Below are 17168 nucleotides of genomic sequence, written 5' to 3'. Positions count from 1 at the left end.
TTTTATGTACTTCACCACATGATAAAAAAAAAATTGTTTTCCTTCATTATAACACATTCAAAACGATAGAACTTCGCTCTAATTTAGTTCTAGGGCAATTAAAAGAAACCATGACTTATGGTTACCCCAAAGACAAAATGCAACGTGACTTGAACATCTAAAAATCATCATCTTCATCAGAAAATTATTAGAATTCCAAGGTCGGTTTTTATAAGATAACTTTACATGAAATGTGGACCTGCCGACCTCAGTCTGGGGGAAAGATTTTTATAAATCGCGAATAATTATTAATATTCATTAAAACTTGTGTTAATATGTATCCAAAAAAAATTACCATTACTTGCTTGGTGGTATAAATATAACCCAGAAATTTACAGTAGCTCACACAATTTTGAGTGATTCAACTTAAGTGTCCTCTGAAATCTATCATCCATTATGAAGGTAATTAATTTTTACTAAATATTTATTCATACTAAAAATAATGCTTTTTATTACGACAATTTTAATCATTTGGTGTAAATAGTGTGTATTGTGATGTAATTTGTTTTGAAATGCTTGATATTTGGCCGGAAATTTGGTATCAAATTTTTGTTCCAAAATTGAAAATAAGCAATAAATCGGAATCAGATTCTTTTATTAGAAAATTCTTAATTATTTAGTGCAAATAGTGGGTTAAGATGTAATTCGTATGAATTGGTAGAAACAAGTTATTCCCGCAGTTGGAAGTATAAAACTGATTAGAATTAGACTCTTCTATTCGAACAATTATAATAATTTAGTGTACAATACGTGTGGAGATTTGATTTGTTTTACATTGTTGGAAATTTGTCAGAAAATCCAGCACTGGATATTTTTCGATTAATGAAAAACATTTAGCGCGCTTAACGTCTTACCCGTAACTTTTGTCCAGACACAAAACACCTACATGGAAAGAGCGATAGTACATGTATCAAGTGGATTTTTTTTTTGGTAACCTACGACTTTACTTTTAAAAATTCAAATATTAATATTGACCAAAATTTCAAATTTAATATCTATATTATTAATATACTTCACTGAGTCACTAATTTCAAAGCTGCAATGGATTTCTCTCTAGCTAGAGTTTTTGTGCAATTCAATAATGTATTCGTAAGCACGATTTTATTTTTTAAATTCATACTAAAGGAATATTACGTGCAGTATGGATTTACAATAATGAGTTGAGTCATGTTTTAAAAAAAATGTTCTACATTTTATTCTTTAGAAACTCGTTTTATACAATCCGTTTTATCATTTAATTTACGGGAATTGTAAAATTGAAATGCTCCGAGTGTGAAACAAATGAGAACTAACAGCTAGTTTAGGCTGCCAACGGAAACTTCACGAATTTGTCGAGAATAATGATCGATTAGCTAGCAAAGTTTCTACGAAACGATGTTCATAGTTAAAAATTTAGAGGAGTTCGATTTTAGAAAATTTTGTGAGTTGGCTTTATGTATCCTGTGTTATGTATTATTTAGTTTAATAGTTTATATATAGTTTTTCATAGTAGAGAAAATTACAGAAATCTGATTTACAAATACGAAAGGTGCTGCGAGTCATCTGCATGACTTCAAACTATTTTTAAAAATCATTAAACATATTCTTTTTATTTTGTAAATTTAATGTTACCTAATTTAGTATCTAAAAAGTTACTGCTTATATTTGTTAATACAATTTCAGTTTCTATTACATTGAATCCTAAATTAATGCATGTTACAACATATTTATTTATTTTTTTGCCACAGTCTCTGACATGCGGAATTGAAGAAGTGCTAAATTATAATTCTAGATCATTATTTTTGATTTAACCATTATTACTCTTGACTATTTTACCTTAAACGTTAACTTGAAATATTAACATTGTTAGTGTAATAATTCTATTAGTGTTAATGTAATTTAATCATTATTAGTTCAATAATATTGTATCTCTAATCAATCTCTGGTATTAGAGTTAGTTTAGCCATCACCTCCTACATCAATAGTCTGCGCAGACTATTTAAAAAGTGAACCAGTGGTGCGCTTGAAACCAAATTCCAATTTAAAAGTAATTGAGAGAAAGTTAACATATATATATTTGAAAATTGAATTTTTGATGGTAAACAAGTAAATAAGACAAACCAGTTATATTCATAAATGTAATAAAATTTTCGACGTACATTTGCTATCACTTTCTTATTTTTATTACATTTTCTATTAAATGGCACTTTCGTAAACTAATTTACCATCATGGTGGTCTGAGCGAACTACCTATAAAATACTGTGTGGAGGCTTTCAGTAATAGGAGGCGTTGGTTTAGCTCCAATTTTGAATTAATAGTGAAGTGGTTCTTTTGCCTTCAGTTTTTGAGCATAACTCCACTGAAATTTCGTTAAACCATTCTGAACTAGTTTTGAAAAAACACATTTTGCAGTAATGCAAAAAGTACCTCTAAGAAAAAAGAATTGGAACGGCTTTTGTATTTAGACTATTTTGGTATTTTCTATTGTTGGCTACCATTTTAGTTTTAAAACACCGCAATATCCTAACTTCATGTAATAATACAGATATTTATATTATTAGCATTCAAAGATAAACACAAATATTTTTCATGATTTTCACGAGTGAAATTACCAGTCTATATTTTTTGAAAACAGTGCGTAGGAGCTTTCCCCTTACTCAAACATCTATAAGGGGAAAAAAAGGAATCGATTGCATAAAGCCATGATCTACAATATTTCAAGTATCTCAGTCGCAGAACTTTTAGCAGTCAATGCAAGCACTATATGGCTCTGATTCTGAAAATGAATAAAATTGGAGCTGCCAACTATTCAAATAACTCTTTTATATATGTTATTATTTTTAAATTTATATTATTTTCAATGTGATTGCTGCTAACGACTAGTCTAATTTAATATGTTTAATTGTATAAAAAACGCGATACAGATATTATTTTGAATTTATAGATATCTTAAGAAAAAGTATATAATATATAGTTGTACACTATCTATTTTATTATAATGCTTTACCATACCTGCCAACTTTTAATCCCTTCCATTATCATTTTTCCCAGTGGTATTAAAATGGAATTAAAACTTCAATTTTAAGCAAATACGTTGTATTTGAGAAAACTTAAGTTAACAACCATGATAGTAACGCATATTAATATATGTGCTTAATTTTTGTAAGACTAGTGGTGATCAAAATCATCTAAAAATTAAGTTTATAAAAGAAAAAATAGTATATACTTACTACCACTTTAAATATGAAAATAAAATCTTCCGGAAAATCCGGAAGAGTTGGCAGGTATGCTTAACACATCCTATTTTGTCATAATATGCAAAATTTTTAGTGTGATGAGTTTTAAAAGGAGAGTGATAAATTATAATTCCAATTAATTATTTCATGATTAAAACTTTATTTTATTTTTGATAATTTTGTTTTTAAATATTTTCAGGTTGTCATTGTTTTAGCTGCTATTGTAGCTGTCGCCTGGTCTCAGGTAAGGCATGAAATAATTAATTTAAAAGTAAATTGTGTTGTTATATATGCTACCAGTACTTTTCAATGCTGACATATTTTTAAAAAAGCAAACCAATTTATGATTCCATTTAAAAATCGGTAAAAATTATATAGATTGGTGACAAGCAGGGAGCAACTAAAAATAGTAGCAAAAGTATATATAAATTAATATTATTTCTAGTTAAGTACTTTGTAAGATTCTGGATTTTACTCTAGATCAGCAATTCCCATAAGGAGCTCCGCGGAACTGTATTGTTCCGGAGAAGTATCACTGGGAAGTTAAAACACTTTTCTTGAGATTCTTTCTAAGAATTTTAATGGAGATAATTTTCCTAAGACGATAGTGCATGAGCCCATAAATTAAACAATCAAATTTTGATTTGTGTCTGAATTTAAATACAAATTAAAAGTGATCTCTAAATGATTAGCACGTTTTAAGTTTACTCCTCAAACAATGAAGATTGTTTTAAGTTTGCTCCACAAGAAAAAAATTTATTTAATTTTGTTCCTGAAACAATGTAGATTGATTTAAGTTTACTTTTCAAACAATAAAGATTGTTTTTAATTTATTCCTTAAACAATGGATATTGTTTTAAGTTTACTCATCAAATATTAAAGATTGTTATACGTTCACTCCTCAAACAATGAAGATTGTTTTAAGTTTACTCCTGAAACAACTTAGCATGCGAAATGACATTGTTCAACGAAAATCTATTTTTATGCCTAATTTCATATTTAAATTAAAAGGTTGCAATATAGATTGCAACTTGGCTTGTTAAAAAATGAACCAAAATCTCATCAAAAATTATTCTGGTTGATTTTGTTTTTTGTTATTTTGTACGTTTTTAATTTTGCAATGTACTTCAAGCACAGAGTAAGTTTTTCAACCAATTTAATAAGTTTTTTAAATATGATTCCTTAATTGCTTTTTTTAATCATGAAATTGGGTAACTTCAATTCCGTTTCATTTTTTTTAATAGGTTGATGCACCCATTCCTTATTCCTTCAACTACATATCCAACACAGAGGACGGAGGTTCTGGCTCACATCAGGAATCTGGAGATGGTGCTGGCAAAGTAACAGGCTCATACAGTGTCGCTGATTTAGAGGGTCACAACAGAGTTGTTGAATACGTTGCCGATGAAAATGGTTTCAGAGCTACCATTCGAACCAACGAACCAGGTACCGCCAACATTAACCCAGCTGATGTGATAGTAGAATCATCTGCCCCTGAAGCAGCTGGTGCTCCTACATACAGTCTTGGAGTAGCAACCGCCCCTAGAGTAGCACAACCAGCCAGACCATCCAGAACACGATATGTATTGGTACCCGTAACTGATTAAAGGACATGCAGGACAGAACCTTTGGAAACTGATGATCGACTATTAAATCTGAAAACGGAAATGGGAAATATTGGGACTATTTTGTTATGTTTTTATATTGTTTAAGTTAAATAAATTAGATATTTTCAGTTATAAAGACACTCTTCATTTGTATCTTTAGAAGACACAAAATCCATTTATACATGCGAAAAGACTGGGGAAAGATTAAGGCGCCATTTTTAGTTTAAAATTAGTTACATTTTGATTTTACTTGTTTTTTTATTAGTAACAATAGATCAAATAATTAGTCTTAAGAATTCTCTACACTGGCCCCATGACATATCTACACTTGGACAAAAATAGCTATTTTTTAAAGAAAAACAATTATAACTTCGAATTGATTCATTTATTCTTCAAAATAAACATGAACGTTCAAATTTTAATAAAAATAATACTGTATATGTTCGAAATAATAATAATAATTAGTAAGCTTTTATTAACAAATGTTTAAAAACAGACCATACTTGCTCTCTACATTAAGGGTTATGTATAGTTTGTCACCCAAAACCATTTTTTTATGGTGTAAAAAGTAACTTAATAATAATTTAAATTTCTTTGCGATTGTACAGTAACAAAATTATAAGAGTGTAAAATTTTAATACATAATAATATGTATTACAAAGCACATATATGATTTTTTGTGCTTGGAATTAACCTAACGCCTGGCAAAACCATTTGTCAGGTTTTTAGTTTAATGATGTGTGGAAAATGGTTGTTTTGTTTAATAAATACCTAACTGATTTCGATATTAGACTTGAAAGAACTTATATTTGAATTCTAGTTTTCCATCTTTTTAACTTAAATTTTGAATTTCCGATCAGATTACCTTACTTTTATTTTCTTCTACAGCTTTTTTTTTTACTTCTTCTTAAGTAGTTTCAAGTTAATTCGCAGATTTGAGTATTGTATTTTATAAGAGTTGCTTATTAAAACACCGCTTTGAGTTCAGAAAGCAACTTTCTTTTTATTAAGTATCGGAATTGAGGAAATGTTTTTCAATAGAGGCCTTTACTGTACAAAAAGGCACAATAATTAGGTCAGCCAAATCACTGTTCGACTGATAAATACTTGAATCTTCAACTTTCATCTTTATGCAGTCTTTTTTCGTCAATCTTCGAGCTCAATTTTTCAGCCTTATAATAAGTTCCACTCTCGAGATAAGAAATTTAGATATCAGTTGCAGTAAAAAAGAAAAAGAAATTTGAATAAAAATATTATATAATTATTCGCCCAATATAACTTATATTATTCGAAAATATTATTCGCCTAATATAACTTAAAGTTGTTGCAGAAAAAAAAAATTTCACTTATGAGAAATAATTCAAGCTAAGTTTAAGATAAATGTCTCTACAACTCCGGTAAATTCCTATTTGAAATTAATTTATAATCAAATTTAGAAGGAAGCAAAACTAAAATAAAGGGTTCCAATTAATGTTCTTAAATATTTATTGATCAAAATGTAGCATAGAAGCACAACTATAACAGAATCTTTATGCAAAAATGTTTTGAGTATTGAAACTAAATTGTTTGATAATTATGAAACAAAACAGAAGAAAACTTATGAAAGTCAAACAATTATCATAAATTTTAAGTATAGGCTTGTAATGAAGCCCCAAAATTGTTAGATAACAAATATGATGGGAGAAAAGAAAACTGAAGTAAAGTTAAAGAAGAGTTTAGGAAAAAAGAGAAAGAAAATATCCACAGAGAAAGAAAAGTGGTTCAGGGCAGAGAAAGTCAGAATACTTCCATGCAAAGCGTAGAAAAAGTTTCTAAGTTGAAAAAAAGTATGGAAAATAAGACTGAATCTAGATATAAAGAGCTGAAGCAGGGTAGACAAGAATAAAAGTTTAAAAAATAGCAAAACCCAAGAGAGAAAAAGAGATCGTCGATACATTAGAAAAAGCACAAGCAGAAAAAAAAGTCACCAGCCAAAAGAAGGTATTTAAAAATATAATACAAGCAGTTGATTATTCAAAAAAACATTTATGGTAACTTATAGCAAAAGCAGTTTTCTCTGGAGCAAAAATGGAAGGAAAAATTCATGGTTTGATTTTGTATATCATATCTTTTAGATAACTCAGTTTGAAATTAAGCAAGTCCGTAAGCTAGTCTGCCAGGTGCTCTAAGAATCGGCCTTCTTGCAGCGTAGGTAGCAGGCCTTCGATAAACTGGACGGCGGATCGGAGCAATAGGATCTGGAATAACAACAGGCTCTGCAACTGGAGCTACAGGTTCTATCAAGGTATTCAATACGGGCCTAGCAATTGGAGCATATGGATATGGTCCGGCTGCGGATTCGATAGTCACATCAGCTGGGTTCTTGCTCTCAGTGCCTGGCTCGTTGGTGCGAATGGAAGCACGAAATCCGTTCTCGTCTGCAACATAATCAACAACTCTGTAGTGTCCCTCGTCATTGTTTAAGCTGTAAGAGCCTTGAACTCTACCAGAACCATCAGCAGTCTCGCTTCTGGAGCTTTGACCGACTCCATCATCAAGTGGGGCACTGTAACTGAATGAATATGGCTTTGGACTAGGATCATAATAAGGATCTACGCGATAATCCTGAAAAATAAAAACCATTTATCAAATTCTAAAATTTAATTTCTGAGTCGGTAAGATAATTATTCGATTAAAATAATAAAGGACCTGATTACAAGTCCTAGTAATTGCTCATCAACGTTCTAATAACATGCAGAAAAGTTTATAATTTAGTTTTTACATTCTTTCAGCACATTGCAAGTGGGTCACATAAATATATGTTTTTGAAATTTCTGCGATCCATATAAAATTTTAAAAAGTGAAACCAAAACTACTTCGTTTCCAAGCTGTTTTTTAAAACAAATTATCCTCCATTCGTGATTACCACAAAAATGAATGATGCTGTATATATGCAATTAGTACTACAATCGTTTTTTTTTTTCATTTTTTATTGAAGTTGTAGCTATGGTGACAAACTTGTTCCAACATTTATGAAATCTTGCCTACTACTTTCTTAAAATTTTAATCTACAACAGCTGTGTAATACATTTTCTGGAAAAGTTGCTCGCATGTAATGCAGGCCTTCCAACTGCTACGCTCTTTGTAAAATATTTTATAGAATAGTAGACATTTAAAAGCTTAGCTTTCGGAATTTTTGATAATTTTACATAACATTTTAAAAGCCTTACTACAAAAGATATGAAAAAAATTTTTGTTGGATATGAACTTTCAAATCATTTATATGTAGTGGTATGGACAATAAACGTAAACGAATAAAAAAAATATTAAAACATTAACTTAACTACCACTAAAATACATTTTCACAAAGTGCATTGAAAGTTGACTGCCCTTGCAATGTGTTAATTAGAAATGTATTGTGTTAAACTACTATTTGTGTTGAATTTTCTTATACTTTTTCACTTCTTATCACTTTATCAATTTGTCACTTTTATCTTCTTCAAAAATCTGGTTAAAAAAACTATAACAGAGTTTTAGTCATTCAATGATTAAACTTGTAAATAAATGAAAATGTAATATTTGTAACATTGTCAAAGTTACTGCGACCTGGAAAACAGAACAAAGTGGTAGATAAGTTTTCTCATGGCTACTGAAAAATGTTTATAAGCAGTTTTTAGTACATATACTACGTACTATCTGCGCTTTTGGGGAAAATTACATCTGGTGGCTGCTAAGTTTATGCTTTAATGAATGATTCTTTGTTTTGTAAATTTGATTTACAGTTATTTTCTCCACCACTACACATAAATTATTCAAAAGTTCTATGAAACACCACTTTCTTTCTACTCTTTCCTGGTGAAAATTTCAAAATTTCTGCAAAATTACCAAATAATCTAAAAACTTTAATTGTTAATTGTCTACCACTTTATGAATTATTTTGCAAAAAGCGTAGTTGTTGGTAGCCCTATATATAATTTAACATAAATATATACATATATATAATCTATAAAAACCAATGTATGTATATATAGATTTACATTAGTTTTTTTCCAAAAATCGTCTGTTTAATTAAAGTTAGATTTACACATATGACAATATTTCTAATCACTTTTTGCAAAAGACTGAAATTGATGTGCTACATTCCAATTTCAGGAATAATCATGTTAAGCATATTTTGAAACACTATTATTGGAAATCATTCTTCAAGAAATTATATTTTATTTCAGTTTTCACGCTAATTTGTGTGATATAAAAATAGTACGTAATCTGATACAATCTTAATTATCATAAAATGTATTTATATTTTAAAAAAATAGTATGTATATGAATTAGTCTAGGATTGTAATTAGTGTGATTTGATAACTGCTCAAAACATCAGAAAAGATTTGACAAAATCATTTCGCTTTTAAATTTCATCTGAAAAGTTCTGAGAGAATCAGATCCAACATATTGTACTATATTTAAAATTTAGCAGTATAATTTTTAGGTATGGAATGCTTTGAAAATATCTGTTATGATCTGCACCTAAAAAAAATGTTAGGATATTAATATTCATTATTACATAATTTCTCAATTTAATCATTTATTTGTAGATTATTAATAATACGCATTCCATGTATTCGCTTTTAATAATAAACTGAAAAAAATATTGCAAAAAGTGATACTGATTTTGATCGCTTTTTATAGATTTTTGCCTAAAATAGTGCAAAATAGTGCTTTCTTGCAATTAGCGCAATCTGAAATCCGGTGCTAATTTTTAAAAAGTTAATCAAACAAATTAATTTAGAATACACTCTACTGAAGCACACCAAAAAAATAGTACGCTGGAAAAATTAAATATTTATAAAAAAAGAAAATGTTTCATAAAGTGGATTTTATTGGTTAAAAATCATAAGAACATTAAACATAACTAGTAATCATTATAACTAATTACCATCATAACTTGTTATGATTGCAACTACTTATCATTATTTCATAATTAATATGACAATATAATTTTAAAAAATTATTGTGTGAAAATTAATCAAATAAGTACAACTTTCAATTACAAGTTAATAATAAAACTTAAATTTTGTTTTATTAAAATCATTGAATCCAAATATTAATAAATTTGTAAAAAAAAAAGAAAGAAAATCATTAAATGACTTTTAAGATAACACTTACACGAAAGTGATAATCGCAGAATTCTTTACATGCAAACTATTTAAAATTATTAATTTTTCCTTCAACAAAAAAAACTTTTTTGGGTGGCTAAAAAAAATAAGCATTCTAGAAAACTCTTCAGTTTTGGAAAATTATTGGGGGTATGTGTGCCCCTCCCCTTACACTGCGCCTATGTTTCTGAGCGAGTATCAAAACAATTTCTAAGAGCTATGAAAGTTTTTTCGGGTGTCACTTTTTAACATTATATTTTATCAATTACACTGAGAAACATAGGAAGATACTATATCAAAGATATTTTTAAGTCGATGATTTCAAATATGCACTCGGTTTCTCGCTATAATCTACAGTTTTTATGCAATTTAATAATATATTCCTAACTGAGATTTTCTTAAAAATTCACTCGAGTGAATACTGAGTGTTCCCACTTTTCTGCTGCATGGAGAATGGTAGGAAAATTGCGATAATACATTTCAGTCTATGATTTGTTAAGTCAATATGTTTTTTTCTTCTTAAGTGTCACTTTCAAATTAGCAGGCAAGTATATGTGTACAGGGCTGCCAACTTCCAAAGTATTTTTGAAAAAATTTCTCCTCTGATAAAGTTTATATTTTAATGCAGAATTCTTTGTATTGTAATTTTGATTGAAAGTTATTTTCCCCACCACCCCATGTAAATGATTTAAAACTTCATATGAAACTTCACTTAGATGTAACTCTCTCTCTCTCTCTCTTGGTGAAGCTTTTAATTTTTTTTTCGAACATAACCAGTTTCAGATTTGAAATCTCAGCACCCGAAGTACGTATGATCATGTGCTAGTAAAAATGCTACAGGAAATTTCTTCCCCAATGTAATTAATCGAAGCAAAAAATATGTTTAGAACAATTATTACATATTGTACATAAAATTAAAATTTAGGATAGAAACTTCAATCAAAACCTATAATCGTTTTTATGTTTTCATGTCTGCATTTTAACACATTAAAATAAATCACAAAGCATCGAAACATCCACTTGTTAACGCTATTTTTTACCAGAATTCCTAGATTTAAACGTTATTCTTATTATAACATTCCTAAAAATGTTATTATAAAGTAGTTCCTATGAAGATTTCGAAATCTAAGCATACATTATTAAAGGGAAAGTCTGTAATTAGTTGAAACTCAAAATTTAAGGAAAAGAGATGAAGCAAAAGTCCTCCTTTTGAACATAGGAGTTGAATTAACGCGGTGTCTCAAAAGGCAAAATCTCCTAAAATAATGAAAATATTTATTTGCTGTAAATGAAACTTGGATTCGACCATGACTAACATTAATATAATGTTCAATTTTCATTTAACTTGATAACATTTTAAAAGAAATCGTGAAATATTATATTTTCACTACAATTTACACGTTAATTGTTAAGAAACTCAATTTTTTCTTGTAACATTTTTACTTAGTACTTAGCATAATATAAAATTTTAATATGTATGAAAGAAAAAACAATATAGAATATAAATTTGAATCTAATTCTTACTCTAATATTTCCTTGGGCAGAAACTGTTGCGGCAATAGTAACAAGAATAAAACAAACCTGAAATAGAAAAATATTTATAACAACAAAAAGTAAGCAAAACTTTTATTACAGGGTTTTCAAGGGGTTTTATCACAGAGTTTTTCTGTTTATTGTACGCACAACACATTCCCACCAACTGCAACTAAATTTCCGTAGCAACTAAAGATTTTTTTCCGGTGGGAAAACTGGAAAAAATTTAAAAAATGATAGAGGAAGTTGAAGGAAATAAACTGATTTTACTAAATGCTATGTTACAATATACATTTGTAAGTTAAAAAACTGGCCAGTTTAGTTCCTTATAATGAAAGGAAATTAAAGCAATTACACTTTCTGACAACACATATAAACATTGATCCCCAATTTTTTTAAATTTTTCGCGACTGCGGCCATTTTAAATGTATTAAATTTGATTACAGAGAATTCAAACCACCAGTACTTACAATTATTATGTGTATAAAAATTATGCAGACAATGTCCTTGTTTACTTTGAAAAAAGGTTAACAATACTTTACCTTCACTGGAGAATATATTTTGCAAAAATAGAAAATTTTGATGTGTAAACGCAATATACAGGGGTTGGACAAAAATATGAAAACAATTCTATCTCTATGTAAACCATCTTACTTTTAGCAGAAAATGTTTTGGAGGATTATATCTGACAAAAGTGTTGACACAAATTAAAAGATCATGCTTGAAGCTTTTAAAAATGGTGTCTTTTACACACACATACCTGCCAACTCTCCCGGATTTTGCGGGAGATTTTATTTTCATATTTAAAGTGGTAGTAAATATATACTATTTTTTCTTTTATAAATTTAATTTTTTAAATGATTTTGATCACCACTATTCTTACAAAAATTAAGCTTATATATTAATATGCGTTACTATCATGGTTGTCAACTTAATTTTTCTCAAATACAACGTATTTGTTTGCTTAAAATTGAAGTTTTAATTCCATTTTAATACCACTGGGAAAAATGATAATGGAATGGATTAAAAGTTGGCAGGTCTGCACACATGCAAAACTTGCATCGGCAAAAATGAGTGTATATAGTTAAAAGCGTGTTTCATTTTTCAATACCATAATAATTAAAAGGCATTCATGAATAAATACCAGAATCTAATAGAATGATTTCGAAATTGCTGGTATTAAAGCTAGAAAGAAGTTATTAACTTCACCTTCTCATTTTGAACGATCCGAATTGCGCTCAGGTAAAAATGACGTCATCAGAAATGCCACGGGTGAAAAAAATGGAACAAACTTAATTTATTTAAGTGTTCAATTGTACTGCCACCATGACTTACGTTTCAAATTATTAACATTTAAAAAAAAATTAAGTATTCATTCTCAATTATAAACTGAACAAAATATCCAAGAAAAGTTACTAATCTTTATCTCTTTTCTTACATTTAGTCAGCATCCCGGCACCATTTCTAAAACATTCAAGCATGATCATTCAAATTATACAAATTGTTTTGCCGTGCAAAATCTTTCAAAACATGTTCTGCTAAAAAAAGATAGTTACATGGTTATGATAGCACTATAAACGTAAGCACAAATTGCTCCACTAAGTGGAAATAGTTTTACTATTGGTAGAAAAATTTGATGAACTGTTGTGTTGTCCATCATTACATTTAATACATTCTTGCCACTTTGCTCGAATCAATTCGTGGCGAGCCTGGTAAAGTATTGGTGAAACAAAGCAAAATAATGCAAATTTTAGTTTTGAATTCTTTGCCACTTTATAAAGTTTTTTGTCGAAAGCGAAGCTGTTGGCTTCTCTGCGTAAGAAAAGGGCGGCACGATATGCCATAATTCATAAGAAATAACTCTCAGAGCTTCCTATGAAAAAATGCCATAGATGAAACGAAAAAAACTGATAATACTGTAATAAAATGAATATATTTTAAATTAAGCAAAAATTAATAGAGCTACTTAAAATTATTGTAAAAATTATTGTATGGCTATAAGAACAGCTTCGAAAACATATTAAATACATATGTATGAATAACAATTATATAAATTAATTTATAAAATGAAAACTCACAAAATGCATGGTTAAAATCTCTGTTCTTCGAAACTTCAAGCGACTTTTAGACAAAACTTATGCGTGAAATATTCTAACCATCGCTTTTTATACACAAATTGTAAAACGTATTCAGGTACCACCTATCTTACTTGGTGAGTGATTACAAAGGGGTCAAAATATCACTGGACCAACAGAGAGAGCGAGGAATACTCATAAATGATTAGAAAAACAAAAAGTCACACACAAAAGAACAAATCAACCAAGGACTAACGAGCCACTCAAAATGCAACTATGTCCTTGGCGCTTGGTTTCACGCCGTCTTCCAAATTTTTGAATTTTCTTATTGAACAAACGCCAGGAAGAGTTAGAGAAAGTATATCGGCAGGTGACCAGGTCAAATCAGTAAAAAAAACAGAAACAACTGTCGGTATTAGCATACCTTCTGTAAAGGCAAGTGGCAGATTTATAGACAGGTCTTCAAAATGAAACGGGATCATTTATCAAACATAAGCCACCTGAAGATTTTCAGTTAAAAAGAAAACAAGAAAGAGCCATCTTGATTCTTGACAAGAAAGATTCTTTTGATAATTCTTAAACTGTGACTTTTGGATTAATTGACCATCTTTTCTAAGGAAAGATGTGAACGTGGAACAATATCTTCGTAATGGCAATGATTAATAGCTGGAATTTATTGAATCGGTAATGGGAAATAAATTACATCAATCAAATAATCTTTTGTAACGAAATCTTTTAAACAGAACAATGTTTGAAGAATTTACTTTGCAGGCTTTTTAGTTTTTTTTTTCTTTTGTGGCAGGTTTAAAAAATTAACAAAAGGAAATTATTTTCTTTTGTTAATTAAGTTTGAAATCGTGACCATTCATAAACAAGATTTATATTGTTTCATTCTTTAAGGAATCTTCCATTTGCAGAAATATTGAGCTACGTTATTAATTTTTGTTTCATACGGTATCAATTTTTCTTAAATAAAAATGCACAATTTTAAAACCATTGCTCATCCCGAATTATCTCGGAATCGTAAATTTTGCAACTGATAAATTACCCGAGAAAAATCGGGTGAAGCAGAAATCGCAAGTATGATTTCAGTTACGTCCGAAAATAACACTGTGATTTTATCTCATTTTTAATGGGATAAAATTAGTTTAATGGGATTAATAGTATTAATTTAAATTTAATTAATTAGTTTAATAGTTCTTCCATTAATTAGTTTAATGGTTCTTCTGAAACGATTTTTGATAACTGAAGGCATTTTCATTTGTTCCAAATTTTAGTCAAACATTAGCAACTGCAACCCTTGATTGTACATTTTAATTAAAGCAGTGCTCTATATTACTTTTTAAAAAAAAGTGCTTGCTAAAAAAAGATGAAACGCTCAGAAAAAAAAGTTTTTGACTTTTTTTCAGTTTTTTTTCCGGCAAATCTTTTTACTTCACAATAGAATTTATATTTCAAAAAAATCAAGAGATGCGGGATAACAGTTTTCTACTCAAAAAAAGAAAATGATTCTGATCTTAAGTTTCTATTCCATGGGAATTTCCCCTTCTACTTCTCTACTTCTTCTGCTTGTTCTTCTACTGCTTCTTCTTCTCCTTCGTCTTCTTCTGCTTCTACTTCTTCGGCTTCTTCTGCTTCGACTTCTTTTCTTAATATCATAGTTGTCTTAGTCGATTGCAAAAATTTAAATGAATTCACTTTCACTATTCAAGTACCTTTGGTAAAATTACACTAATTGTAACTAGACTTATCAGAATGAAATCTATCCACCATGGTAGCAAACTAATCCTCAAATTAAGTGAACAATTCCCTGATTCAGTCATAACTTAAGGATAAATAATTTTCATGCGAAGGACGTCATAGTTGACGCATAGCTTAAATGGATCAGTAACGTTTTATCATAAATGATTTAAAATAAAAAAAAAACAATACCGCTTTGATTAGTTTAGTGGATTTTAGGAACCCTGAATTTTAAAAAAAAATGAAATAAAACAATTACATTTTCGCAATTTTATTTTATACATGAACTCAATAGTGTCATTTGTCAAGTAACTCTCGTCACACGCACATGCATTTAATTCGAATAAATAAAAAGCGATGACCAAAATATTTTGGACCGTGGTAGCCCAGTGGCTAGAGAATCGGACTCCGGTACGGAGGTGTCGGGCTTCCATCCTCGACTCCACAAAGACCCACCGAATATATGAGACATACGAGCTCGTAAAATCTGTGGAATCGAAAGTCCTGTCTTCGGTCGCTGTATAGTATCATGGGTACAGCGATCTGAAAAAAATGTCCTTCCCCTTTGGATCTATGTCTAAATTGAGGAAGAGGCCTCACAAATGAAATGCCCTCTGCAGAAGATCTGAATTGTGAATGCTGGTCTTCGAGCATTCTTATGGATATATCATAGACCGTCACCAGTAACCCATTGTGATTGTGCAGCTTTAGATCGACATAAATAAAATACCTACCAAAATATTTTGCTCTCAGTCAATTTCAGGAATAGAGGAGGTATTAAAAACCAGGGCTCGAAAAACAGCCCGTCCGCCCGTCCTCGGCGGTCAAAAATTCCCCGAAGACAACGAATTTCCCGAATGCGACGTCCGCGCGGACGGCCATTTTTCTGTTAACTGACAATCCATGTAACTTGCCTTTGTCATTTAAATTATTTCATAAACGAAATACTAAGATACTATTAGTAACCCAGTATTTCTTTTATTACTGTATAATGTAATTCCAGTATTAGTAATCTTAGTAACTACTAATTCATTGTACAATTTATATATATGTTTGTAATAAATAAGCGAAAATTATATTTTTTTATTTATTTAGAAACGACGGGTTAGTTTAAAAGGAAGACGGGTACATTGTTGGGCAAGCCGTCCTCGGGGACGGGTAGAATTGGAGAAGGTGAGTTTTTTCGAGCCCTGTTAAAAACTATCACTTCTTAATAATGACAAAGCATTTAGTGAAGGCATCGAGTTAGATTTGGTTATTAGCCCTTTGGGGACGGGTGATTCAGAAAAGTATTTGTACAAAATCAGAGTCAAGTTGTAATTAAATAAAAAACGGTAACTTAAATGTAGTCGTTGCTAATTTGACGGACTTACTTTGCTTTTACTTTAATTATTGTTAGTTTAATCATATATATAATCAATGTTAATTCAAAGTATAACTAAATAGTTTTATTTTGAACAAAGTAATGGTGAATTAAATAAATCAAACAATTATAACCCCGCCCACAAATAAACTGCTAAAGAAATACTTTGATTGCGAGTTTATCTGTTTACCCTGATTGATACGGTTTTATGCTGGCACGTATTTGTGACAGTCGGCGCGAAAGGGTTAATCAACTAAAAAAATGTCCTATCGTTCTTAATCAAAAATTTACTGGATTGATTTTTTTTTCTTATTTCAAATTTTAAATAAATGGGATTCTAATGGGTTAAAAAGATTGATCTGACTAAAAGAAAGCGGATATAGAAAGACAGGTTGAAAAATTTTCTAATGAATGATGACCTTTCCGGGGGGAAAAAATTGAAGAAAAACTGTTATTGAGGTTT

General features: G+C 29.6%; 2 protein-coding genes across 2 annotated transcripts; one reads left to right on the top strand and one right to left on the bottom strand.

The window, feature by feature from the left end:
* The first annotated feature begins 247 nt into the window (after positions 1–247).
* LOC107436564 (cuticle protein 10.9) lies at positions 248–4998 on the top strand. The gene is made up of 3 exons (XM_016048327.3): positions 248–441; positions 3455–3499; positions 4500–4998. Exons 1-3 carry the CDS (start codon positions 436–438, stop codon positions 4860–4862), a joined length of 414 nt encoding a protein of 137 aa, XP_015903813.1. The 5' UTR covers positions 248–435; the 3' UTR covers positions 4863–4998.
* A 1331-nt stretch (positions 4999–6329) lies between these two features.
* On the bottom strand, positions 6330–13877 carry LOC107436563 (larval cuticle protein A3A). The gene is made up of 3 exons (XM_016048326.4): positions 13606–13877; positions 11519–11575; positions 6330–7466 (listed from the first exon to the last, which is right to left on the bottom strand). The coding sequence occupies exons 1-3, from the start codon at positions 13612–13614 to the stop codon at positions 6993–6995; spliced, it is 540 nt and encodes a 179-aa protein (XP_015903812.3). The 5' UTR covers positions 13615–13877; the 3' UTR covers positions 6330–6992.
* Between the last annotated feature and the right edge of the window lie 3291 nt (positions 13878–17168).

The sequence above is a fragment of the Parasteatoda tepidariorum genome, chromosome 8 (assembly GCF_982258835.1).
Source record: "Parasteatoda tepidariorum strain Cologne lab strain chromosome 8, Ptep-v5.0, whole genome shotgun sequence".
Taxonomy (NCBI): domain Eukaryota; kingdom Metazoa; phylum Arthropoda; class Arachnida; order Araneae; family Theridiidae; genus Parasteatoda; species Parasteatoda tepidariorum.
This window is presented reverse-complemented; position numbering and strand designations above follow the sequence as displayed.

Coding starts and splice junctions, on each gene's coding strand:
- LOC107436564 (XM_016048327.3), top strand. Junction 3,500..4,499: donor TAGCTGTCGCCTGGTCTCAG/GTAAGGCATGAA, acceptor TTTTTTTAATAG/GTTGATGCACCCATTCCTTA.
- LOC107436563 (XM_016048326.4), bottom strand. Junction 7,467..11,518: donor CTGCCCAAGGAAATATTAGA/GTAAGAATTAGA, acceptor TTTATTTTTCAG/GATTATCGCGTAGATCCTTA.